This window comes from Centruroides vittatus, unplaced genomic scaffold, assembly GCF_030686945.1.
Source record: "Centruroides vittatus isolate TY-2023 unplaced genomic scaffold, ASM3068694v2 contig_888, whole genome shotgun sequence".
Lineage (NCBI taxonomy): Eukaryota > Metazoa > Arthropoda > Arachnida > Scorpiones > Buthidae > Centruroides > Centruroides vittatus.
The window spans coordinates 53077-79386 of record NW_027122579.1 but is presented as its reverse complement, the minus strand read 5'-3'; the positions used below and the strand labels follow the sequence as shown (position 1 = coordinate 79386).

General features: G+C 33.8%; 1 protein-coding gene across 2 annotated transcripts in view; it reads left to right on the top strand.

The window, feature by feature from the left end:
* Nucleotides 1-26310, top strand: part of Fur2 (furin-like protease 2) — a 121358-nt gene that overhangs the window by 59443 nt on the left and 35605 nt on the right. For both annotated transcript variants that reach the window (XR_010882094.1, XM_067280636.1), the window contains exons 5-8: nt 7690-7760; nt 13432-13520; nt 16269-16441; nt 20085-20300. Coding sequence is in view for 1 of the 2 variants with exons in the window: in XM_067280636.1 (XP_067136737.1) it covers nt 7690-7760; nt 13432-13520; nt 16269-16441; nt 20085-20300 (549 nt within the window). In the remaining variant the exon portion in view is untranslated. The remainder of the gene's footprint in view (nt 1-7689; nt 7761-13431; nt 13521-16268; nt 16442-20084; nt 20301-26310) is intronic.

Below are 26310 nucleotides of genomic sequence, written 5' to 3'. Positions count from 1 at the left end.
CGGCTGGACGACGGGCACAATTTATTTTTTCAAGGTGAATTTATATTTGGACATAGTTAACAGCGCCGGATTAAGCCTCTAGCGGGCCCTAGACAAAATTTTAATTGGGGCCTCATTTAAATAAGTTGCTTCTAAACAAATCTTATATAATGTGACATTAGCATGGGTGTCACCCAGGAATATTTCTAGATGGTGCGAGAGATATCGTGGCGGAGATTACTTCTGACACACGGATGATTGTTGTCCTTTTTTTTTTTTTAGTTAACGACTGCTGAAATTTCTAGGTCACTCCAAGTTACGGGCCGTACACGTTTCCCTACTTTGATTTTACGGTATTCAGAACGGACCGTTTTACTTCATTTCAGGTATGGGAAATTGAATTGGTGCAGATTTGGCGGAGGGGAAAAAGAGATCGGTCGCATTTCGCTTTGTGCTTTCATCTGTGTTGGACGCCATTTCTACTTTTGAATGGTTAATCATTCAAAGTGAAAAAACTTTTACATAGCATTTTATTGAAAACCGAAATATTTTTATTTTTATCGTGGTCGCACAGTGGCAGGCACACGTAAAACGATTGGCGGGCGCCATGGTGCCCGCGGGCATAGGGTTGGGGACCACTGACATAATGTATTGTAAGCCTATACTACTCTATAACGCACTACTGTATTTTCCTAACTGTAGTTTTGTGGTTTTTTTCCAACTTTACTTTAGTCATCACATCTCCACTTCCCCTTGGGGTGTTGACTTATGCAGACTCAACTGTATATATATATATATATATACAGTCAAACCTGTTTTTATGCGCTCCTTTTTATGTGCGATTTTTATTTGTGCGATTTTTTTAATGTGAATTTTTAATTTGTGCGGTATAGTTGGCGACTAGTCTCGTGCGATTCATCATGTCTTATGTTGACTTATTATAGCTAAATAAACTTATTATAGCATAAATGCACTTATTATAGTAATATTATTGCATGAATATGCGAAAAATGAAATAATTTACTTTTTAAGTCAACAAAACACCACCTGGACAAAAATATGTAAAACAGACGATAGACCAGACGATGCAGTCAAGTGCTGACATCTGTTGTCAATAAATTCTATTTCGTACGGTTTTGAGTTATTTTCTATGTGAGACTTTTTTTATGCGGTCCCTGTTGACCGCATAAAAAATTATTTTTTAATTGTGTTGCGAAAACTATTATTTACAGCCATTCGTGAAGTTTCGTGAGATTTTTTTTAATGCATTTTTTTTAATGCGGTCCCTATCCCCCACATAAAAACAGGTTTGACTGTATATTTATTTATTTATATATTTTTAGAATACATCCACCAAGGAGCCTTAATTAATTCCTAGTAATATTTATTAATGTAAAAAATTCTGATTAATGGTTTTGATCAGCAAATGGAGATCATCTTCAGGCCAGAATATTCCAAAATGGAGCACAAGAAGAGAACAAACATGTTTTATGAAATTAATTGAAATAACATTTCAAATACACAAACAATCATTGCATTAGACTATTCCATTGCAATCTATATATGATGATGTTATGTCATAATTAGATACATCTTGTTGAACTAAGGCAAATAAGATTTTTGTTGTGTTAGTTACATAGGGATTGCTTTGTGTAAGGCAATTATTGTTCATTTTTAAAATTGATGCAAAGACCCTTTTTCTCAGATTTTAATATCTCTAAGGCTTCCAGTGTCTTGATGAAGTTGGAACATTTGGATTGTATGATGGAAGCTTTATTAAGTTGGGTAGGAAGATGTTTTGCATCTTTTTATCTATGTTGTGTTTGTGTTCTGCTAGTCTTATTTTGAGAATGGTTGATTGATGTATTCAATCTTAGTTCAACATCCATCTTCTCATCTCCAAACTCCCAAACTTTTTGAATGATCTGGACATATTTTGCATAGTTAGTCTGTACAGTCTTCCAAAAAATATTTGCTACTTTAAAACTCCAACTCTCACTCCTCCGATTTCATCCCCTCACAAATTGCCAAACCTTCTGACTGGTATATATCAAATTTTGCATAGTTACTCTCTGCTACCCTGTGGGAGACATGCTATTATAGGGGCTGAGGGGAAAAGAAATTTAAAAAACGAAATTAATGATAATATTCAATATATTGGGTTGTTCGGAATGTTCGTAGCGATTTTTGATAGCCGACAGTTGAGACACCGATTGACGCAAAAATGATTAGAATTGTACAAACCAATGAATATTACGATAAATGACCTTGAGACGCGTCCGTTACAAAAAAACCATTAAGATTATTCAAATAGCGTTTAATTTGGCTCATTGCAAAAATGGATGCGAACAACGTGCATTATCGACACTTGTTTCTTTTCTTTTTTCGTAAACGCAAAAATGCTGTACAAACAGCAAAAAAGATATGTGATGTTTATGGTGGGAGTGCTGTATCAGAATCAACTGTTCGAAAGAGGTTTGCAAAATTTAAAACGGGTAATTTTAGCCTTGATCCTCGCTCAGGAAGACCTCCTGTTATTGAAGAGGACCAAATCAAAGCATTATTGGATGAAAACCCTCATTACACAACTCGAGAGATTGCAGACATAGTGAAGTCATCAAACAGTACTGTATTTCAACATCTAAAGAAGCTCGGATACGTGAATCGTTATGACATTTGGATACCTCACGACTTAACGGAAAAAAACTTACTGGATCGCATCTCCATTTGTGATTCTCTTGAAAAACGAAATGAAAATGACCCTTTTCTGAAGCGTTTAGTGACAGGTGATGAAAAGTGGATCATTTATAACAACATCAGCCGAAAACGATCGTGGGGTAAGAAAAATGAATCACCATTAAAAACTCCAAAGGCCGGTCTTCATCCAAAGAAGGTCATGCTCACTGTCTGGTGGGATTGGAAAGGAATCCTGTACTATGAGCTGCTTCCACAGAATCAAACAATTGATTCTGATAAGTATTGTTTCCAATTGGATAAGCTGAACATGGCAATTAAAGAAAAACGTCCGGAACTGGCCAATAGAAAAGGCATTGTGTTTCACCAAGATAATGCCAGACTTCACACGTCTTTACGAACACGCCAAAAATTATTGGAACTAGGCTGGGATGTTTTACCCCACCCCCCTTACTCACCCAACCTTGCCCCGTCGGACTACCATTTGTTCCGTTCTCTACAAAATTCCCTTCATGATAAAAACTTTGATACTTTGGAAGCTTGCAAAAACCACGTGGATCAGTTTTTCGCGGAAAAAACTGGAAAGTTCTACGAAGAGGGTATCATGAAGCTGCCCCATAGATGGCAACACGTCATTAAAAACAATGGCGCATACATAATGGAATAAAAGTATATTTTTAGTATTAAAACAATTTCTTTTATTTCTCTTAAAAATCGCTACGAACTTTCCGAACAACCCAATATATCGTCATCGTCTCCATTGCCGTCTGGACTGCCGAGCGGTAACAGTCAACGTCATGTGGGAGCAGTTGAGTCAGAGATCAATGCCTCATTTACAAATAACATAACTCATTTATTAGACAATTTAACTTACAAAAAGTTCATAGTCACAAAGGGTTTAAGTCCTTGTATACTTTGGCACGTTGTCTTCAAAGAAGAAGAAGTCCGGTGATGAAGGTGGTTTCCATTCACTGACCAGATGTTGCATTCTAAGTCCAATTCTCAAACAGGAAATGATGTCTGGTGAATGCAGATCGAAATTTCTGATGTATCTCTCAATGAAGGTCTATAACAGGCATGGGCAAATGCAGCTCTTTTTGAGTTACGTGCGGCTCTTGCTGAAAGTGTTAATTTCTGTTTTTTATTAATATTTTTACAATTTTATTTTTATAATTTTGTGAAAATATGTTTATTAAAAAAATTCAATATTTGTTTTATATTATATTTATATTATATAATAAAATCATGCACCTTACCATACTATCCACCATGACAGTACAGAACTGCGGCTCCCATGCATTTTGCAAAACTTATATTGCGGCTCCCACTGAACTCTTGCTTGCCCACCCCTGGTCTATAACTTTTGGAAGATACATCGGCAAACGACGAAGATAGAACTTTGCGGGAAGCACTCCAACGAGGGACATAACCTGGTGGGACGCCACAGCAAAGAATGAAGTATCCTCGTAGCCTGGGCTTAAATATCTTTCGTCTTGCAAATCGTCACTTTATTGGTTATTAATCCCCTTTCTCAGTCCCAGATCGCTCTTTCTGTGTTACCAGGTGAAATTAGACTTGGGGTCCTATTCTGAGTTGTATCATTAAGCTAACAAATACGATAAAAACCAGTTTCTATCAGAACCACATGATTGGCATTTAATCAACTGTGAAAATGCTATTCTGAATCATACATTTCATTTTCAGTTCCGATAGCCACGTGCGATGACTAAGCTTTTCTTATCAATCACTCTTGAGGTGTTGTTAGGAATGTAACGAAAGTAAAAAGAACATGGCAACTTTAGGTGTAAGAATGATATTACTTCACAAGTAATTGGAGATAGAGAAAATTAGCATTGGTTTTTCGTCTTTGAGATAGTGCTTTTTGGCTGAATGATACATGCTTTAAAGAACTTTGTCGTCTTTCGAAGCCATTACTATTACATTTATGCAATGAATTACGAGAAAAGATAGAGCTAGGGCTGAAATTACAAGTAAGCTATGTAAGCTGTAGCTTAGGGCCTCAAGTTTCAAAGGAGCTCAAAAATTTCTACAAAAAACAAAATTGAAGTCAAATTTTGTAATAATTTGTTTTTTACAAACCAACAAAATATACTTTACTTTTTATTTTGTGTAGTATTTAATTATATTAATAACCAATAGTGTTTATATTATATTCCTAATGATTTCTTGTTTTTAATATAAAATTTATTTGACTTTTATAGGTAGCTTTTCTTAACTTTTAGCAGCTCTTTTGTCATTGAAAAGTGACGAAAACGAAATTTTTAGTGTTTTCCTTTTTGAACTGTACCTTATTTTCTAATATGTTGCAAATACATTTTAACAATAAAACAGTCATGATTAAAATTAATATGTTTATGTTAATTATCTTTTTTGTATGATTGACTTCTAAAATTGTAAAGGGTTGGTAAGGGCTTCACACAGTTTTGAGGGCCTCGAAGTGCCTAAATCCAACCCTGGCTAGAGCTGAAGTGTTTTAACTAATATCTCGAACTGACAAGTTGTAGTTTGCTGGCTGTGTTATCCCTTCTTTGATGACATTTTAACAAAACTGTGATTGGTTAACTAAACTGTGATTGGTTAAAGAGTAACAACTATTGATAGCATGGAACCCAGATGCAGAGCCATAACTAGGCATGTGCAACAGGTGCACCCGCACAGGGCCCACTTGGAAGGGGGGCCCAAACTGCTGTTCACAAGAAATTATATTTTTAAATTTTAAATTTTTCCGCCTTTCTACAGCGTGGTTTGGCGATTACATTTTGCCTTACTTAGACCCTAGATGTCTGCTCACCGGTGTTCCCAATCGTGGCGACTTTTAGAGGGACGTAGTGACGTTCGGCAACCGCAGACAAATCAGCCAAAAGTAGCGACTTTTAAAATTTTTTTTTATTTATTTTTTGAGAAATTCAAATTTATGTTTATAGTTTTCAAATTTACAGATTTTTCTCTATAGCACTCTCTGGCAACGACTAATATTACGATATACAAAATCGTATTTTTAGATTTTTCTACAGGTGTAGAGCTAGAAATCTGTAAAGGTAACATTTTGTAACAAAAATAAATCTGTCCGGGGATTTTTTTAATTGCTAAATTGATGTAATTAATGAATTTGCTGAAATAAAAGCCAGAAAAGTTCAATTAAAATAAATCTTATAAAAAATCTATTGTAATGTATTTGTTTTATTAAACCAAACCAAATAAATTAAGGGGCCTAAATTCAAATTCTTGCACAGGGCACAGAAATGGCTAGTTACGGCTCTGCCCAGATGCATCTCGATTGACTACCCGTAATGAAACCCACTTAACATGGAGCATAGAATAGCAATTTGTCTAAAGTTTGTTAACTGCCTTTCGCTAAAGAGACTTATCAAATGTCCCATAAATCACTCTCATTGAGTTATAGGAAGAGCTCAGAATAGGTCCCCAGATCGGTTCCTGAGAAAGATGATCATTTATGAATACAGTTCAACATCATCTTTTGTTCTGTGTTGAACGAACTTTGTACCTTAACTAACATTTTCTTTTTTGTTCGTCTGGTCTTATAAAGAATTTAATTTACTAATTTTTCTCCCTTTTTTCACGTGGTTTTAATATTAAAATAATTTTTTCTCCTTTTTCTTTATAATTTAATTCCCTTAATTTTAATTCATCATGAATATCAAGATTCGTTTTTGTTTTGATATATAGCTAAAAGAATGTTTTTCATCCCAGCCCAGGACCTCTCACTATCCTATAACTCGACTCCCTTCCAGAATTTTTGGGCAACACTGGACATTCTTGGCTAGTATTAAATAAAGCAAAGAAAATAAAATTAAAGTAACAAGAAAATAATAAAAACAAAATAAATACAAAAAAATTATTACCAGGTGCACTTCCTTGATGCTCATATCACTACATGTAACAGCACTCTTACTATTGGCATTTATCAAATGAGTTCTTACAAGCCTTTATTCATTCCTCCATCTTCATGGAATCCTTTTACTTATAAACTAGCTATTTTCAAGGACCTTGTTAAAAGAGCCTACACCTACTGTTTGGACTCATGATTCAGGGACTGGCAGCTATACTATATCTTTTGTATAGCCACTTCCCATTCTTACCAGCTGAAGTTTATTTAAGACCTTAATACATCATTATCACACGTAAACGAATTCCAAAAGCAAAGACACTAGGCTCTTTAGAATTGTTACCTACTAAAAAGTTTTGTATAGTATCTACAAGGAAATAGCAGATCTCTGTAACTTTAGAATTTCATATAAAATGAGGCTTACTGCCTTCTCTTCTCTTAGGAATGATAAGAATCCTGTAGATGAAAGGACACTACCAGGTCAGTTTACTCCATTCCTTTATAGGATAACAGAGGGTGAATCTTCAATCCATCAGCATCCAAAAAAATAAAAAACATTCACTCATAAAAGGGGCAAATCGTCGGACCTTTCCGGAATGGCTGGTTCAATTATGTTTGGGTCCTAGTCCCCACGTGGTCTGTCCTCTCTCTCTTTCGTTCTAAGCCTTGTGCCTTCTCTGGGTCACTCTCACCAGACTTTCTCCCCTCGGTGTCGAACCAAAAAGTGTCCGTTATTTTTACCCTTGTGACTCACGGTTGATTCGGGCAGGTCTCCCTCCTGTCCGTTTTGTTAAAACCACCAATCAGGACCCACGAAAAATGCCGTTCCTGTCAGGTGACGGTAAGGGTTAAAAGCGGAAGGGAGAAGAATTAAGGAAAGAAGAAAGAGTTCTAATTCTATATACAGTATTTACAAACAACAAAATGGCAGACAGCCACACTAGAACCTCACGATGACCAGTAAATATGATTGAAAACATAAGTTTCACTAATAAACATTCTGTTTTCACTGGATTTATGATGATTTTTTTTTTTAGTTCCTATAAAATTTATTTTTTTTTGTTTACATTACTTTTTAATCATTGTAATATCATTTAGTATATATTTTAAATTTCAATTTATGAACACATAAAATTTTTTGTAACAAGGATGGATTGGCAAGTGCAGATGTTAATGGAAGAGATGATGATCCAATGCCACAAGACAATGGTGATAATAAGTATGTCAAACTTTAACTAATTAAAAATAACAAAATATATAAATTATAAAATAAAATCTATTTTTATTAATATATTTATATATATTAGTATAAATTGGTATATATAACTAATATCTATACTAAAAAGTATTTTTTTAGTATATAAGATATCTAATTGTTATGTAGAGAAATGCAGATTGTGGAAATAAATTTGTATTTTTTTCATATTTATTTTGAAACTTATACTGAAAAATAATCATTTCATTTTAGCAATAATCAGTATTATTGAGAATAGTTCATTATCATAATTCAGTAAAAAATATCTACAATTTTATTCATTTAACTTGTTAAATAATAGAAAAAGTTTTTATTAACTTTTATTAACTTAAATTGCAAATACAGTCAATCCTCAACTTTTGTACATATTTTTAGCAAAAGATTGTTTGAAAATTGGTTACCTGTAATTAATAATTCAACAAAAAATATCAGAATTTTTCTTTGTGTTCTTAATAATTATTTTAAGTAAATTGTTAAATTAATTTTTTAAATGAATGTTTTAATAATATTTTATGTATTCTCTTTCTGTTTTATTCCTAGAAGAAAGGAGGCTGTGATTTGTTTTTAAAGAATAGAACAATTCATTATTCCAGAACAATAATTTATACAATACATATATGCTGTTCATAATTTATGTACAGCATATCATTGCTATTGTATGTATTTAAAACATATTTATGTCTATAATATCTCATTTTTCCAAGTTTATTTCAATTTTTCAATTCATTTTTTACTCATTAAGAACTTCTGTTTTTACTCATGCTTTTTCTTTTTTAAAATGGCAATGTTTAATTTGAATAACTATTTCCATTATTTAATAGGAATTAATATTTTTAATCAGATAAGCAAGAAATTTTAAATACAATTGTAATGCAAAATTACATTTTACAAATATATAAGTTATGTCTGTATTCTGTGTTTAAGAGTAGTAGTGGTAGTAAGTTTTCAACTGTTTGTTAGATTAGTCAAAATATTTTGGTCAGACCTCAGTCAGACCAAGATATGTGCAGTAGAGTCCACTTATTGTAATCTTTTAGGACTTGCCTGTAAGTATACTGACAACAATATGAAGAGTGAGCAAGTAAGACTATAATTAGTAGGAATTCTGATTTTATCGACTCCATCATTAAAAGTATATACATTTTTAATCATTTTAACATGTAACTTGAAGTTTATTAATTATCATTTTTATTAATAATCTAGTGTTTTCCTGCTCTTTTTTTTAGTACTGTATTGAACAACTAGCATATCATTAAGGTAACAAATGCTGGCAATTTAAAACACTATATTGAAAGCACTGATATTGATAACTGATAATGATTGCATGTTGCCAAACTGAGGCTGATAACACTCAGTAAGACAACTTGAAAATAACTCTTTACCTGAAGACAATGATAGCAACAAGCAAAATTTTTGTAGTGTTTTTTAATTTAAATGTTTTGAACCTTTTGATTACTGTAATCAGAATTAGTGCATATAATAAGTGAGTTCTACTGTATTTTACATTGTTGTTTTTTAATTGTGTAGATCTATATCTTTTAAATGAGTGATTTATGTTGTTGAATATTTTGTGGGAAAAATATTTTTATTTTTATGATTATGCCTTTTAGTGTATAACTAAATTAATAAATTAAACTTTATATCAGTATTTCATATGAAAGGATATTTTCAATAAAGTGAATGAAAATTGATCCCTGAAAATCCTGGCATATCTGGCCAAGATAATGATAAAGCCAGATCATGTTATGAAACATTTTCCATACAGTCTAGACATGTCCTTTTCTTATTATTTCTAGTGTTTTTGGACAAAAAAAAAGTACCTAGGAGACCAAAAATTCCACATAGACAAAATTTTGTCAAAGTTTTCAATTTCATACTATTGTTATCATTATAACTCTTTGAAAGTTTAAACTTTAATTCCATCTCCACAAGAACTTCAAAAGTTTAACTAACTTTTTTTGTTTTTAAGACTAACCTGTGAATCATTCTTTCTCTTCATTGCCCAAGTACTTTCAAGTATGTTGGGCTCATCTTCATGGGCCATCTTTTGCCACAACCCTTATTTTCTGAATATGCACTTGAGAAATTCTAATGTATGCATTTCAAAATATGATTTTTAATACAATGATATCACAATATTTTATATTCTTTACATATTGAATAACCTTTACATTTGAAAATAATATGTTGTTTAATATTATTTAGTTACAAATAAAACTACATTTCTTAATTTCTAAATAATTTTGTTTATATTATTTCAATATATAATTTAATGGTTAATGTTACCTTAGTAGCCAAGATGGCGGCTCGTCTCTAATTCCAGCAAGGAAACAGTGGGATGCACGTTCTAACCTAACCTAACCTATTCTAATAAATTACTATAATTATTAGCAACCAAATTATTAGAATAGGTTAGGTTAGGTTAGAACGTGCGTCCCACTATTTCCTTGCTGGAATTAGAGACGAGCCGCCATCTTGGCTACTAAGGTAACATTAACCATTAAATTATATATTGAAATAATATAAACAAAATTATTTAGAAATTAAGAAATGTAGTTTTGTTTGTTTGATTTGAAATTATGTAAAATTGTCAATTAAACAATTGCATTTGTCAATTAAACATTGTGTTATCAAGAATTTGATAACACAATGTTGTTCCTTACTCTTGTGACATCATGTTATATCATCTTGAGTAGCATTATTAAAACAGCAAGGATGATAACTATGACCTGTCATAAAATGATTTAAGAGTTTCTGTAAAGTACTATTTTTAGTATCTTAGGAAACCGACGCTAACTGCAGCCGGTAAAACTTCCGTTAACCTAACGGGTACTTTACGCGGATTCGAGATTAGTTTGCCAGGCCTGGGCTTTTACGCGTGCACCGAAAAAGTTAGTAAGAATAATGACAAATATCAAGTCAAAGCAAAAGTTTCAAATAGTTAAATTCGATTTACTAATTAAATATATGTACAATTGTCTATAATCCAAAACAAAATTTATTAACGAAAATCAACAAGTCAACCCGACAATAAAACTCAGCTACTTAGCTTAATTTAATCTTAATTCCCCTTTGAAAATTCGACAAATGAAATACAGTGGTGCCTCATATAACGTACTTAATCTGTTCCAGGTGCACGTCCGTTAAGTGAAACTATCGTTATACGAACGCATTTTCCCATAGGAATACATGTTAAAACATCTAATTCGTTCCGCAGCATAAAATAACCGTACTGTATCATAAAAAATGAATATGGGGTGCATTCTTTTATTCCTCCACGTAACTCTGCGCGAGCGACATTCGTTTAAAAATTCCCGCGGAATGCGTTCCTAAATTCCGGTGGGAGTGCACGCCGTCGAACGGCAAAAACGGCCGCTTGTAGCAGTAGTTTACGGTGGAAAGCAACATGGAGTCCTCCATGGCTCAGATAGTTTCGTTTCCGGGTCCATTATGTGGTTTTATGAATGAGAATTTAGAAATTGTGAAAGCGCGAGCTAGCGCACGCGGTGATGTAAGTGTCTTTACGAATTATTTTTCGAGGCTATTTTGAATGCTCTTTCAACAAATAATCCATTTTATGGTTAAATTTTACAATTGGGGCCCTTCTTTTGCCTTTTAAAGCTCATATTTTAGAATTATAGATTCCTCCATCACGATACTATCAATAGTGCGGGCGCTGCCATCTTTCTTTCTTTCACCGTCGTTCCTAAATGCCTACAAACAGCAGCGCACTCCCGTAGTAGCGGAGACGCAGAGCGATCGCTGTTAAAGAACGCACCCATGGAGCAGTCACCAATTATGCCAGAAAGTCCGTTGTTCGCAACCAGTCCGTTGCTCGAGTCACGTAACGGCCAAACCGAAAGTCCGTTGTTCGCAGCGTCCGTTATTCGAGGCGTACGTTATACGAGGCACCACTGTACTTAGGAACTATGAACAGAATCTCTTACGAACTAAATGTCTATCCGTCACCTCACTATACTAGGAACCTGTTTCCTCAATCCTTTCGCTATCGTCAAATCGAATTCCTCTTTAACACCTTGGATCGCCTAATTCTCAATCTGGACATCGACCAGGAATCACCTCGCTCTGGAAATCACCTCGATTGTCTTCTTCTTCTTCTTTCACAGTTTAATATGGAGACCTCGATTGTCTTTGGTTAGCGTGCTGGTTTTATGCTGTGAGGTGACGTCACAATTCAGCTAGGTTACTCCCCTTATTTTGTGGTCGTACGCCATATTTTTCGTTGTATATTTTATTTGTACATATATATATATATATATATATATATATGTATATATTCTTCCTTCCCTTTATTTCTCCACCCTTTGTTCCCTGCTCTCTTTCTTCTGGAAACTTCTCTCAGCGGGTGGCAACGAACTGGTTTTAAGACAAAGAAAAAGATATAGCCTGCAGGGGCTAGAAAGAGTGATAGACTGGCCACTTTTGGGCCGAGACGACGAGCTGTGAGGACGTGTTGAGTGAGGTCTCCAGGAATTTCGCGCCGACGGGAGCACGAAGGAGGCAGCAGACCGAACGTTACAGAATCTAGAGAAGAACTCTAGAAATCTGATAGAAGGGCTCTTCTGGAAGTCTATCGGAAGAACACGAAGTGGAAAATTCGAACGTTACGATCGTCGAATCTCGTATCGTCCAAGAAGGCCTGAGTTGTAGCCACCATCACGAGTTCACTAGCTAAGTTTGGGTACCCGTTCTTGTCTTGTTCTGTCCTATTTTCTACATCTTCTCTTTCCCTCTCTAGCATAAGTAGTTTTAAGTAATTAGTTATAAGTTTCTTTTTCGCGCCCCTTCTGTAACGCGTCGCGTACATCAATTCTTTTGTCGCGAGTTTTTCGACTACGATTCTGCCGAGTTTTAAGTGATTTTGTAAAAGGAGTGTCGGAATATAAACGTGTATCGAGAATCCTGTATAATTTAACAAACGTGGGTGAAAATTAAAATAAAGTTGTTAAAATTTTCTTTATCCTCTCGTCGGACTTATTTTTCACCACGTGCGTTTGACAACAATTTACATACTTAGAAATTGGATGTTAGAAAAACTTTTTGGCAGCTTCAATTCTCCGACAAAATCTTATAAACCGTTTACAAAGCACTTAGCACAAGTTTCTGGGATGTTTTATGACAGTTTAGTAAGTATTTCTTTTCTAGTGAGTGTGGGGATTCCCCCCTCCATTTTTTTTCTGCGGATTGTTTATTTCTGCTGGGCAGCGCAAGCGCGTGTGATTTTTTCCTACGGCGCTCGTTCTTTTGTGAGTTGGTTTATTATCTTTTTTGGTTACTAATAAGAGAGTGGTGGGGAACCTTCGTCCTAACTAAACATAAGCCCCAAACAAAATATAATAAAACAAAAAATAATAATAAAATAAAAATAACTCTCGGACTCAGTTCTTTACATTTCTAGCAAATGATGATTTAAAAATTTACAGTTTCGTGATTGATTTTTGAATCACTACACTAGAAAAGTTCAAATTAGTCTAAAATTATCCATGTACAGTACTATACATTGGATAATAATTGAATTTATATTTATTTGAAAATTAAAATATTATGCTTATATTTGTATCTTTTATGAAATTTTAAACTATTCATTAAGATTTATATTTTTTAAAAATTTTAGACATGGCACAAGATGTGCAGGTGAAGTGGCAGCAACAGCTTTTAACGAATTTTGTGGTGTAGGAATTGCATACAATGCAAGCATTGGAGGTAAAAATATATAAATATTTTAAATTTACTCTTAAATGGAATCACAGTTTTTTGTCTTAAGAATTAAGAAAGAAGAACGTGTAATAATTAAACAAGTTTTTTTTTTGGTTTTATTAAATATGTTTTCGTTTTATGTTAATTTTTATTTTAAAATCTATTCAGAATATTTAATAATACATAAATTAGTAATATAACAACAATGACAAATTTTTTTCCCCGAATAGGTTTTTTATGCAAAATGTTTTAATACTTTTTGATATTTTACAAGTATAATTTTCATTTTTATCTGTAAAATTAATAAAAAGTTTAATTGTGTATTTATATTAAAATTTAAAATTAATTTTTACTTTAATAACTGTACAGAATTAAATATGTTTTTAAATTATTAGTGAAAGTAATTAAACGATAGCATGCAAGGATAAATAACCATATAATTAACAAAAAGATTTAAAAATCAAATATTTCTTGCTTTTGCATTAAATATCTAGCTGAAAACTTATGCTAAAACCTTATTCTTTAGGTTTTTTAATTTAGTTAACATATGATAACATTAATGTTTGTAAAAAAATAAATACAATGTTATGAATTGTCTTTAAAACATGAAACATTTTATTGAAAAAGCAATTCTTTATTTTTTCATATTCCAAATATCAAGAACTTTAAATCAATTAGTATTATGAATTATTATTAATTAATAATAATAATTAATAAGTTATATATATTATATAATATATATTGAGTTATATATCTTTAAGTTATATATTATTTTAACATATATTTTTAATGTCAGAATAAATAAAACTATAATTTCTACTACAGTCCTATTTACATACTCCACTTAATGTTATCAGTCAGTTATCATCAATGTAGAAGTGAATTGTGAAGTGATCACAATAAACAGATTTTACTATATTATGGACATATTTATATACAATATGCACATATGGACATTTAAGGATGTGTTAAAACAATTAAATGATATATAACAGAATTTTAAAGCTAATAAATATATATACAATAATATTTTAATTTTCAATAATAAAATCATTTATAGTGTAATAGAGTTAATTCTCTCTTATACGGGCTATTTTGTTTTTGAAAATCTGCCATCAAGCAAACTATTATGGAATGAACTGTAATTTCTAATAAGTTTAATGTTATAAATTGAGATGCTCTTCCTGGATATAGTTTGATTCATATAATAAAAATGGGCAACAAAAAATATGAAACTTAAATACGGCATTTCATACAATCATAATAGAAAATTTATACCATTCATAAAAACAGATTTACTATGTAATCATTTTCCTACGTATAATGAGTTATGTATTTGTATTTCTTTAAATTAGATACTAATTCTAAACTTTTCATAAAAAATCTTGTTTAAAAATGATTTTAATCTACTTTGATATAATTATATTATAATATTTTTATCAACTAAATACACTGTTTATAAAAACCTTCTCACATATATTAATGATGAGAAACATTTATCAAAGAATTTCATTTATCTATTTTCATTATTTCCTTTTAATTAAATGAAAACATTTTATATTAGTGCTTTTATTCATATAAAAAATGTTATAATAATTCCTAACTTTAAGTTGATTAAAGAGTATCCATCACCTCCACTTCCATTTGGAACTAAAAGTTAGATTAATGGAAATTAAAAAAAAAAGGAATAAAAATTGACTATATGTTATTTTTAATCATAATTTTATATCTACTTCTATATGAAATATAAAAACAAATCTTAATATGTCATAAGATTGGATTTGGTCTGTCAATTTTAGATTTCCAATTGTTTATGAAGTATACAATTCAGATGATCTCTTCATGATAGGAGGTAGAGAGATTGGATAATAACCAATTATCACTTGCTTTCTATCAAAATTTCTAAGCAGAGAAATAAAGTACTAAGAGGAAAAAAATAAGATCAAAAGAGGATGTTAAGAGAGCAAAATAATTAAAGTAGAAATATGGAGAGAGAAAAGTATCTTGCTTAAAAGAAATGACAATCTTAGAGTAATATTATTTTGAAAACAATTAACAATAAAAATATTACTTGCAAAACCAAAAATCCAGCTCAGATCAAAAAGTGAAAGGAAAACAAATGTTTTCAATTGCCTTGAACAACCATCTTGAGTTTAAAAGAATGGATTTGGAAATGGAACAATGGACATTATTTGAAATTTAATACTAATTTTACATCCTGTGTGACTGCTGACTGCCACTCAGACATCATTCTTTTCATATTTTAAATTACAACATTCATTTCTTGTTCTATTTCAAAATCAATTTTTTTAACCTGAAGATGGTTTCTCAAAGCAATGTTTTTTTTTTTTCACTTTTTGATCTATGAGCTGGACTTTTGGTTTTGTGGGTGATATTTTACATCTAGTATATCAGTATGTGTATTAATTAATTAACAGTAAGTCTTTTGTTGTCTTTAACACAAGAAATAGGAAAGAAACTGACAATGAGACAGTAATATATGAGAAGAATAAAATTAAAAAAATATAAAACTGTAGAGATATATCATGAAACAAACAAGAATTATCATTTGGTTGTGAAACATATCATTCTTTAATTCTGAGAATTTGATTCGTGGTAAGATTTAAATGTAGTTAAGATATAACATATATAATAATAGAATGGTTCGAACTTTACATATCATCATTAAAATTTAATAATTAAAACTATTAATTGTTTAAACAAATGTAAAGTAATTTTAATTTGATTATTTAGGTGTTCGTATGTTAGATGGAACAGTTACTGATGAAGTAGAAGCTACTGCATTAAGCCTGAATCCAAATCATATTGATATCTATAGTGCATCCTGGGGTCCTGAAGATGATGGTAAAACAGTTGATGGACCTGGAAAATTAGCAAAGAAAGCATTTATTGATGGAGTAAACTCAGTATGTATAAATTATTATTGAAAAATGAAGTAAAATGCATTTGATTGTTATATACCAGTAAATAATGAACTTTATTTTGAAATATTATTTGATAGGAAAAATTTATTTACAATAATAATTTAAAATATAACTCAACTAAATTTTATTTTTATGAGAAATTAAAATGAATTATAAATTTCTAAATTACTGTATTTGTGCTAGGAAATCTGAATAAGGAATCAATAATTTTTCTTAGGGTAGATGTAGAACTTCTAGACTTAAAAGCTAAACACTCAATTTTCAGAGGTCTGTATTTTGGAAACACTTCAGAAATGGGTCCTATTATTTGGACAAGGAACTATTTGTTTTATTTTTCTGAAACCATGTTGTTTAATTCTGTTGATTCACAAACACAAGGTGCGTTATTGGAACTACAAAATCAAAGGAACTATTTGTGTTTAAGGCTACATGCTCACCAAGTTTAATTCAAATTGAAGATGAATATCTGGCCATTTCCTTGTTAGATGTATGTTTTTTTTTTTTAAGCAATATTTCTTTACGGTCTTCTATGTATTCTTCCTTTTTTTTCAATGTCTGTGTCCTAGCATTTTGGATGATTTGCTATTTCATTTGGGTCACTATTTTCATTGTCCTTAGATGCACTAGGGTAACCACTGCAGAAAGCTCTTCTAAGGAAGAAAAACTTTATATATGCATGGGCTTTTTTAACTTGGGAAACAAATGAAAATCTGATGGGCTTGTGTCTTGACTGTATGATGTGAGAGGGTAACACCTCCCACTTGTACTTACTCAACACGTAGGTCATAACCTTCTCCAATGTGGGCTTGCATTGTCACACAAAATGAGTGGCCCATCTCTGAGCAAGTCAGATCAGCTTTTGTGCATTTTTCTGTGCAATGTTTGCATGAAGTCATTATAATACAATGCTGTCACATTTGTTTTACATGGAAATTTGTCTGTCATGATGATTCCTCAGTGATCAGAAGCAAAGATCACCTTTGATTGTGCTTGTCAAAGTTTTTGGGTCAAAGAGAAAATGGACTTCTCCATGCATTTGACTGTGGTTTCAACTTTGGATTAAAGTAACCCATGTTTCATCAATAGCCAACTTGAAACACAAATGATTGACTGTCAGTGACAAATCTTTGTTTCAATAATGTTGCAATGTCTAGATAATTCTGCTTCTCTCTAGGAGTCAAGCAATGAGGAAATTATAGGGTTGAAACTTTGTTATTCTGCAAATCATTATTCAAAATACAGAATACTGATATTACTGGAATTTGAGTATTTTGTGATATTTCCTTGCACATCACTTGATGATCCTCATCAAGAAAGTTTGCCACAAGTTTTGTGCTTTGCTCATCTGTTGACATTTTCATCCTTCTGGCCTTGGGCCATCATTAATATTTATGTGTCTTTCATGAAAATGAATAGCCCAATAGGAAACTGACCTACAGTATACCTCCTCTACTATTCACCATAAACTTTATGCAAAACTCTGTGAATTTCTGTCAGGTTTTTCCACATAAAGTTTTAATCTTAAGATGATCTTCAATCATTACAATATCTAAGGTACCTGAAGTTGCCATTTCTAACACTCATTAGTTCAAAATGGTGTACAGTAAGACAGTAATAAACTGTACTAATTCTTTAAATCTTTAACTGAAATTAGCATCACTTTTCACTGGGATTGCATCATCAAGTTCATAGTGCTGCCATATTGTGCATTATTTATGGAAGGTCTCCTATAAATAAATATATATATATAGGAATTCCCCATTAATAGCAAGGTTGAGGCCGAAGTTTTAAATGTGAAAACATGTACGTTGGACATTCAGCGCCGCTTTCCTGTAAGCCTAGAAGTTTGACAATGGTGTTTGGAAAGTCAGTGGAATCATGCTTGACATTCCAAACGCCATTGTCAAATTTCTAGGCTTACAGGAAAGCGGCACTGAACATCCAACATGCATGCTTTCACATTTAAAACTTCAACCTCTACCTCACTAATGTGATTCAGAAGGGAACAAGGAAAGCTGAGTTCTCACTAATGGGTTCTCATTAAAGGGTATCACATTTAAAAGTCCCTTTCTTTTTCCATTGCAGATCTGAAATGTGAAAATGAAATATATTCATATAACAGTATTCAGAATATTAAAAATTAAGAGTATTTTTGCTGATTGGCTTTTATGCTTAATGTCCAAGAATAAATTAATCTGATTACAGTCCATGCCAACAATTTTGATTTTCAAACTTACATAACCTTTTCTTAAAATTCTTTGAAAAACCTGAAAAACTCAGTATTCTTCTAACTTTTTGTTCTGTTTTATTTACATGATTTATTTTTGCATAGAAAATTTAGTTTTTAAAATACTTTGCGTAAAAATAGCCAATTGTCAAAATGACAAGACTGGTGTTACATTGTTACATTTTATTTTTGGCAAAGCAAAGTCCTTATTAAACCTTATTTCATTAATTGAGATTAATATATATATATATATATATATATATATATAAACATATTTATATTTCTATATATATGCCTTGCCAGGCATACAATGACTGGCTGAGTTCCTTGTAGGGGAGTTTACAGGATGAGTGTGCTGAATGCATCCCCAGTCAGCACTGTAATAAACAATGATGGTTATATCATAACATTAAATATACTGGAAGAGGAGATCAGACTGGAGGTCCGAGTAGTATAATTGGCAATGCATCCGCATGGCAAGCAGGAGTCGCGGGTTTGAGTCCTGCTCTGGGCTGATTCTTTTCTTCTGGTTTAATCTAAAATTATTTAATTAAATTATAATTATTAAATTTAATACAAGAGGGAGCCAAACACCTCCCTCTAGGGTCAAATTTTTCAGTTAATTTATAATAATTATTGCCAATTTATAGCTCAATGTTATATCGCAGTTGTTGTATTTTTATTGTATTGTATTGGGTTTCATAAGTTGTTTAAATTTTTACAAAAGAAATTCATTGGTGTATACGTTATTATGAAATGCCAAAGACCATATTGACAAGAAGCTCCTGTCTGATATGTACTCCATCCAAAAATTCAACAAAGAATGGTATACATAGGAGCAGTGCCATGTTTTTCTAAGCATTCATATTAAGGAGCATCTGAATTTCATCAAACAGGACTTACCACCTATTGCTCTCACTGCATTTGTGACCAAAAACAATGGTCCAAGTGTCTTTTAGTTAAGCCTGTATTCTATATCCTGTTGCAGATTGGGTTCTTCTAAAACATCTGGAGAGACTAGACATTTATAAGGCTTCTACTAAGAATGCAGTGATAAATTACAGAAATGTGGAGATTTTTTCAAACACATGGAAGTCCTTATTTAAAATGTATTTATAAATTTTTATTATTAAGATATGTAAGACACATTGACATCATTATTAATGTATTCAGATTCAACCAATGGAACTGTAGTTATTTCTCTTTTAAAATTATGTTCCATTTTGTATTTTACATTCGATTGTATTCTAACCTGAAGATGATGGTTTAAAACTGCTGAAAATGTTTGTTTAATTTATTTAGTTAGTATGGTTTTTTTCTTGCTAGATATTTTAGTATGTTGATTATTATTATTACTATTATTGTTTGTAAATAATAAAATATTTTTATTTACTTTAGGGTCGTAATGGATTAGGATCTATTTTTGTTTGGGCATCTGGTAATGGAGGAAGATATAGCGATAACTGTAATTGTGATGGATACACTAATTCTATATATACTTTGTCCATCAGTAGTGCAACACAAGGAGGTTTAAAGCCATGGTACTTAGAAGAATGTTCTTCCACATTAGCAACAACTTATAGTAGTGGAACACCAGGAAGAGATCGCAGTGTGGTAGGAAATAACAAATTTTATAAGTAAAAAACTAACTTCAAAATATTTAAGATTAAAATTGTTTTCAGCACATAACATCATTAAAATATGATATCAAATTAATTGACGTTATATAAAATCTTAATTAAAATATTCTATTTGCACAGATATATAGTGAAGCTCAATGATATAATTATTGAGGCTTACAGAATTGTGTTCATTCTCAAAATCTGTTCAATTGATTTTGATTAAACTTTGGCATTTTTCATTAATTGCGATGAGGAAGCCAAAAATGCAATAAAAAATGTGGGTTCATGACGTTTTTTTTTGAGATATAAGGTAGTTTCACTAGCACACACGACAAAGTGGTATTACATGAATTGTGTGACTTTGTTGTGCAATGTTTCACAGTTACTAGCGCGTCTTCTATGGGCTTATACAATTAAGTTCTTCTCAACATTTAATAGGTTGATTTTGATAAAACTTTGCTACTTTTCATTACTTGAGATGAGGAATCCAGAAATGTAATGTGAGTCTATTTAAATTTGCATGTAATTTTGAGGTATGGATGGGTTTTATAAAAAATTGCAAATGCTAATGTGAGATCTGGAAATTCCCCTGAACATAAAATTGTAATAATTGTTCCCTATATTGAATTGAGAATTTTTCCTATTATAAACATCCTTGCTAGAAAATGTCCTGGCCGAGAAAATATGCGTCCCCGGCCATATAACTGTCAACTATCCATTGTTCTTACACTGAATACAGATCATCTTGCAACTTAAGTTTATAGTTAGCGCCCGAATTTGCCGTATTGTTTCCAATCCCGGGAACACCTATGGCCTGATCACATTCACGTGACCAACTTTCCTAGCAAAAAGCTATATAAGACGCTTCTTCCCCCTCCTCGGGGGAGCCAATCATCGACCTAGATCGAGTCACGATCTAGTCTATCTTGTCCTTGTGCCTAATGAAAAATTTTACTTTGTGCCTCTAGAGTTACTGACTCTTATACTTTAAAGGAATTACCGATCCTTGTGACCAACAGAATATTTGAAATACGGATGTTCTAAGAGGTATGGAAACCATCTATGTGAGCTGTCTCTCTCTCTCTCCTCGCGTGTTAGGGATATATAGATATATATGTTAGACATTTGTAACATTTTTTCTTGATTCCAATAAAACGTTGTTATCCTGTTAAATAGTGTTTTGTTTGCTCGAATATTCACCTATCGCCTTACCATGACTTCACCTTCCCTCCTACACTCGACCAGATGAAAAAGTAGTCCCGTCCCTGCGGGAAACCCTACCGACAAATAAGCCATCTCTGATTCTTGGGCAAGTCCCTCTGACTTGTTAGCTGGAATTAGACTGCAGTCTGACTTCGTTGTACCTTTTCGGTACCCACACTAATAATGAGTAAAATCATCATTAAGTTCGACCTTACTTGAGATAAGACACAATTCCCCTTTATCTTTTCATTCCCTGGATTTTAAACCACCAAAATTTAATAGTATCAATTTTACTAATAAACAAACCTCCCTGCAAAATTTCAGAAATTTTTGAAAGCTCAGGAGTTATTAAGCTTCAAAGGGGATGAACAAAATTGTATGCCCCATACACACACTAACATTCATACATACAGAAAAAAACTGAATGTTTTTGTATTTCTTGATGTTTCTAGGTCTACTGAGTCCAAAAATGTAAAAACCTTGGGGGGATGTCTTTTTGATTGATTGCCATACTTTCCCAAATAAAGTAAAAATAGGGATTCCATGACTTCATTTTCGACAGACAAAGATATTACAGTGACAATGTCTATGCTCTCTGATGCAACTGAACGCACCTAATGGAAATTAGTCCTAGGGGTCTTGACTTGACTTGAAGATAGAGTAAGAAGGCTGTCTGCAGACTTTGCCTTGAATGGAAGAGGAGGGGTTACGAAGTAAGGATTGGGGTGAGGGGAAGAGGTGGGAGGATAGTTGATAGGGATAGAGTGTGAAGGGAAGATAGTGTAGTGGGAACACATTGGCGTCTTGCACCGCAATTATTAAGTAATAAAAACAAATAGAAGATAATACAGCATGCCAATTTGGCGACGATGAGTACAATATACAAGGTGAAAATATACATGAAAGGCAGTGAAATGGAAATACAATAAGCAGTTTACAATAAATAATAACAGAAGCAGAACCCGTGGTTCTGGAGCCTTATGTTGTAAGGCTATTCTTGAGGATGTCACAATTGGACGCAAAAGTCATTAGGTGTTTAAAGCAGTCCTTATTGGAGCAGAACACCTTCCAGTCAGGTGGCCAAGCATGTCCATTAGATAGACAGTAGAGGATCAGTTGCCTGCGTTCTATGTCATAGGTCTTGCAATCCAGTAGAATATGCTGGGCGTTGCCTATAGCAGCGCTATCGCAGTTGCACACATCGTCATTTCGCTTTTTTATTCTGTTCAGGTAACTAGGGAAATTCCCATGGCCGGTGAGCAGTTGCGTAAGATTGAATGAAGGAGTAAGGTAGTTCATTTTTTGGCGTTCGACTATGGATGGTAAGAAAAGGTACGTGAGTCTGCCCGTGGTGGACGAAGACCATTCGGTCTGCCACAGGTTAGTTGCCATGACGTAGGTGAGATTGTGGATGTAGGTGAAGGGAAGTGAGTTGAAAGCCGTTTCAAGATTACTGCCGGCAGCACGTTTGGCTAATTCGTCCGCTCTCTCGTTTCCGCCGACTCCCTGATGACCTGGCACCCAGCAAAACGAGACGGCCTTTCTTTTGCTAAGACTGTTGGCCAGATGAACAACTTTTACACCTGTGGCGGTGCTCTTTCTGCTGCCGCTGATGATCCGGAGAACGTAGCGGCTATCCGTGAAGAAGGTAGCTGACCCTTTGAGTTTCTGATTGTTAGTTGTAAAGTAAACAAGGGCCTTATACATGGCCCATAATTCAGCCTGGTTATTAGTACATTTGGAATTAAGTTTATAGTACTCTTCGTGTACCACAGAATTATCGACACCGTTGTAGACCACCAGGGCCGCACCAGTTCCCTTCTCATTTCTGGCACCATCAGTGTAAATATGCCAGTTTGTGCTTGGATTAGTAGTATCTCTCTCAAATTTGATCAAGACATTGTTCCTTTCAGCTGGGTGGAAGTTCTTAGTCGGGTCATTGTAGTAATTGTCTATATCATAGGATTTGATTTGCTTTAGCGTTTGGATTCCATCTGGAGGATATTTGTTTTCTGCAGCTATAGTCTTCAAATCGTCCTCACTACAGTTTTGCAGGTCGGTTGTTGTAAGATTCCAAGTCCAGACCAGATTTTTAATTTTGATGTGAATAGGCATTAGATTAGCGACTGTCAGAAGAGCATCTGTAGGGGCCGTGCGGTACGCCCTGCAAATGCGAATAGCGAAGGTACGCTGGACAGACAGGATTTTTCGCTTATTATGGACAATGTCCACCCGATGTCCCCAGATTTGAGCCGCATACAGCAAAGCCGGCTCAATTGCACCTTTGTAGATAAGTCTACAGTGCTTCGGGCCTAGACCCCATGTGTTCCTAGCAATGTGGTAAATCATGTTTGCCTTCTGGCTTACCTTTTTGCACAGTTCATCAATATGAGTTGACCAACTCAGAGTTGGGTCCAGTATTACACCAAGATACTTCATATGCGACGTTATCTTGATTTTATGGTTATTAATGTACAAACACAGGGGCCTCTGTAATTGTTTTCTATTAGACTTTTTCGTGCACACGAGTGCCTCACATTTTTGATGGTTTATTGGGAGTTTGTTGTCTATACTCCATTGGTTGATGTCGTTGAGGACCTCATTGCCTATCCTTTGAAGGACATTACAGTTCTGGTGTTGTATCATGACAATGGTGTCGTCTGCGAATCCTTGTATCTTAACATGATCAGTTGTTGGAAGCAGGTTGAGTAGGTTGTTATACATTAGGTTCCACAGCCCAGGCCCGCTGCGTGAACCTTGGGGGCAACCTCTTTCTATATTTTTAATAATATTTATATTGTTGGATAGGCAGCCAGCTTTCCTATTGGTCAGGTAATTATCCAGCAGCTGATAGATATTTTGCGGACATTTCATTTCCCTTAAACTATATTTAAGCACCGGCCACCAGAGGTGGTCGAACGCCTTCTTGAAGTCGATGCTAATGAGGAGTGCGTGACGGTCTTTATCCCATGCAGTTTTTATGAAAGTTGTTACGTTTCCAATAGCAGTAATTGTGGATCTACCTGGTCTGAACCCATGCTGGTTGGTATTTAGTATATTATTTTTTTCAACATGCCAATTGATTCTATCTATCATCAGCCCGTCGAGTACTTTACCCATAACTGGGAGCAGGCTTATTGGCCTATAGTCTTTTCTTTCCACTGGGTTAACTGTTTTCGGGATGAATTTTACGTTAGCTATTTTCCATGAATCGGGAAAGTAGCCCACCCTTAGGCACCCATTGTAAAGAATGACGAAAGCTATTGGGATTTCAGCAAACGCCTCTTTTACCACCTCCGCAGTAATACCGTCATGCCCTGGGGCTTTTTTATTAGCCAGGGAGCGGATCGCTTGTTGCACCTCTTTAAAAGAAAACCATTTATCGTTGGTTTCGCTGTAAATGTCCTCGAGATTTATACGTATTCGTTGGTGAGTAGGTGAGTCATCTGTTTGACTGTCGTTGGGGAAATGGAAATCAAGAAGCTTCTGTAGATTACTGCTAATTGAATAGTTATTGGTTTGAGGATTGGTGTCAGTAACATTCGGCAGGGTTGCCTTCCTTTTATTTTTGAACGCGATCTTATAGGGCTCGCCCCAGGGGTCCACCGTTGATCTTCCGCAAAATTCCCGCCACGCCGTCGTTCTTGCTTTGTTAATATTAGCTTTGTAAGTCCGTAGAGCATTGGCATAATCCCTACTTTGCTGTTCTCTTCGTTCTGTGTTTCGTTCTTTTAACCATTTCTTTCTTAATCTTTTGATTTTCCTCTTTTCACGGTCTAAATCATCGTTCCACCAGTGCGTACGGTTTTTCTTTAATTTCTGTCTGGAAGAAATCTTGAGGGCTTCGACAATAGATTGTGTCATATGGTTCACATAATTGTCAATCCTTTCATGGGTGTTTAGTTCTGTAAATTGAAAGTTCCTCCATTTTTCTGCGAAAGAGGCCCGGAAGTATTCCCAGTTAGTTATAGTGCTATAATAGTTAGTGACATGATCCTTAATTTGCTGGTGATGTTGTAGAGTAGTCAGAATATATCGGTGATCACTCGCCGAATCTTTCGATAAAGTTGTACAATCTTTCACGATACTACCCACTTCCGTGGGCGCCAAACAAACGTCGGTCCAGCCTCTCGCCCTTGTCGTTTGGAAGGTTGGTAAATCTGAGGTGTTCAGCGATATACCGTCAATCTCATTAAGGAGTTCCTGTATGAGCCTTCCCCTCTTGTCCTCAGTCTCGTGGTACCAGAGGGGGGATTTGGCATTGCAGTCACCTGCAATGAGATACGATTTGTCTCCTAGTTTCCTTATAACACTAGATAGCTCGTCTATGCAGTCCTCGTCATTATCAAATGGCGAGAAATATATACAGAGAATAAAGTCTATGGGGCCTTGGTCAATCGTGACGGTTGTGACTCGATTAGAGCTTAGCTCAGGAATTAATGCAGCATTAACATTGGGATTCCTTATTATTATACCACATTTGGAACGTTCATCTGGGGTTGTTTTATTCAGAACTTGCCACGAGCCAAATCTAACAATGTTATTTTTGACAGTATACGGTTCCTGTATAAGGATTACATCCACGTCCAGATCGTTCGCTGTCTTAATAACAAGCGACGAGGCAGCTTGGCTTTTCTGGGCGTTGAGTTGAAGAATTTTGAACGTTGTGTTTGCCATTATGAAGGTTTTATTACACAGGAATATGAGGACATACAGACTATTATTCGTATATGGTTTGCCTTACCAAGAGTCTCTTGTAATTTTTTAAGACTGGGCATTGTGCAGAGAATGCATTGTGG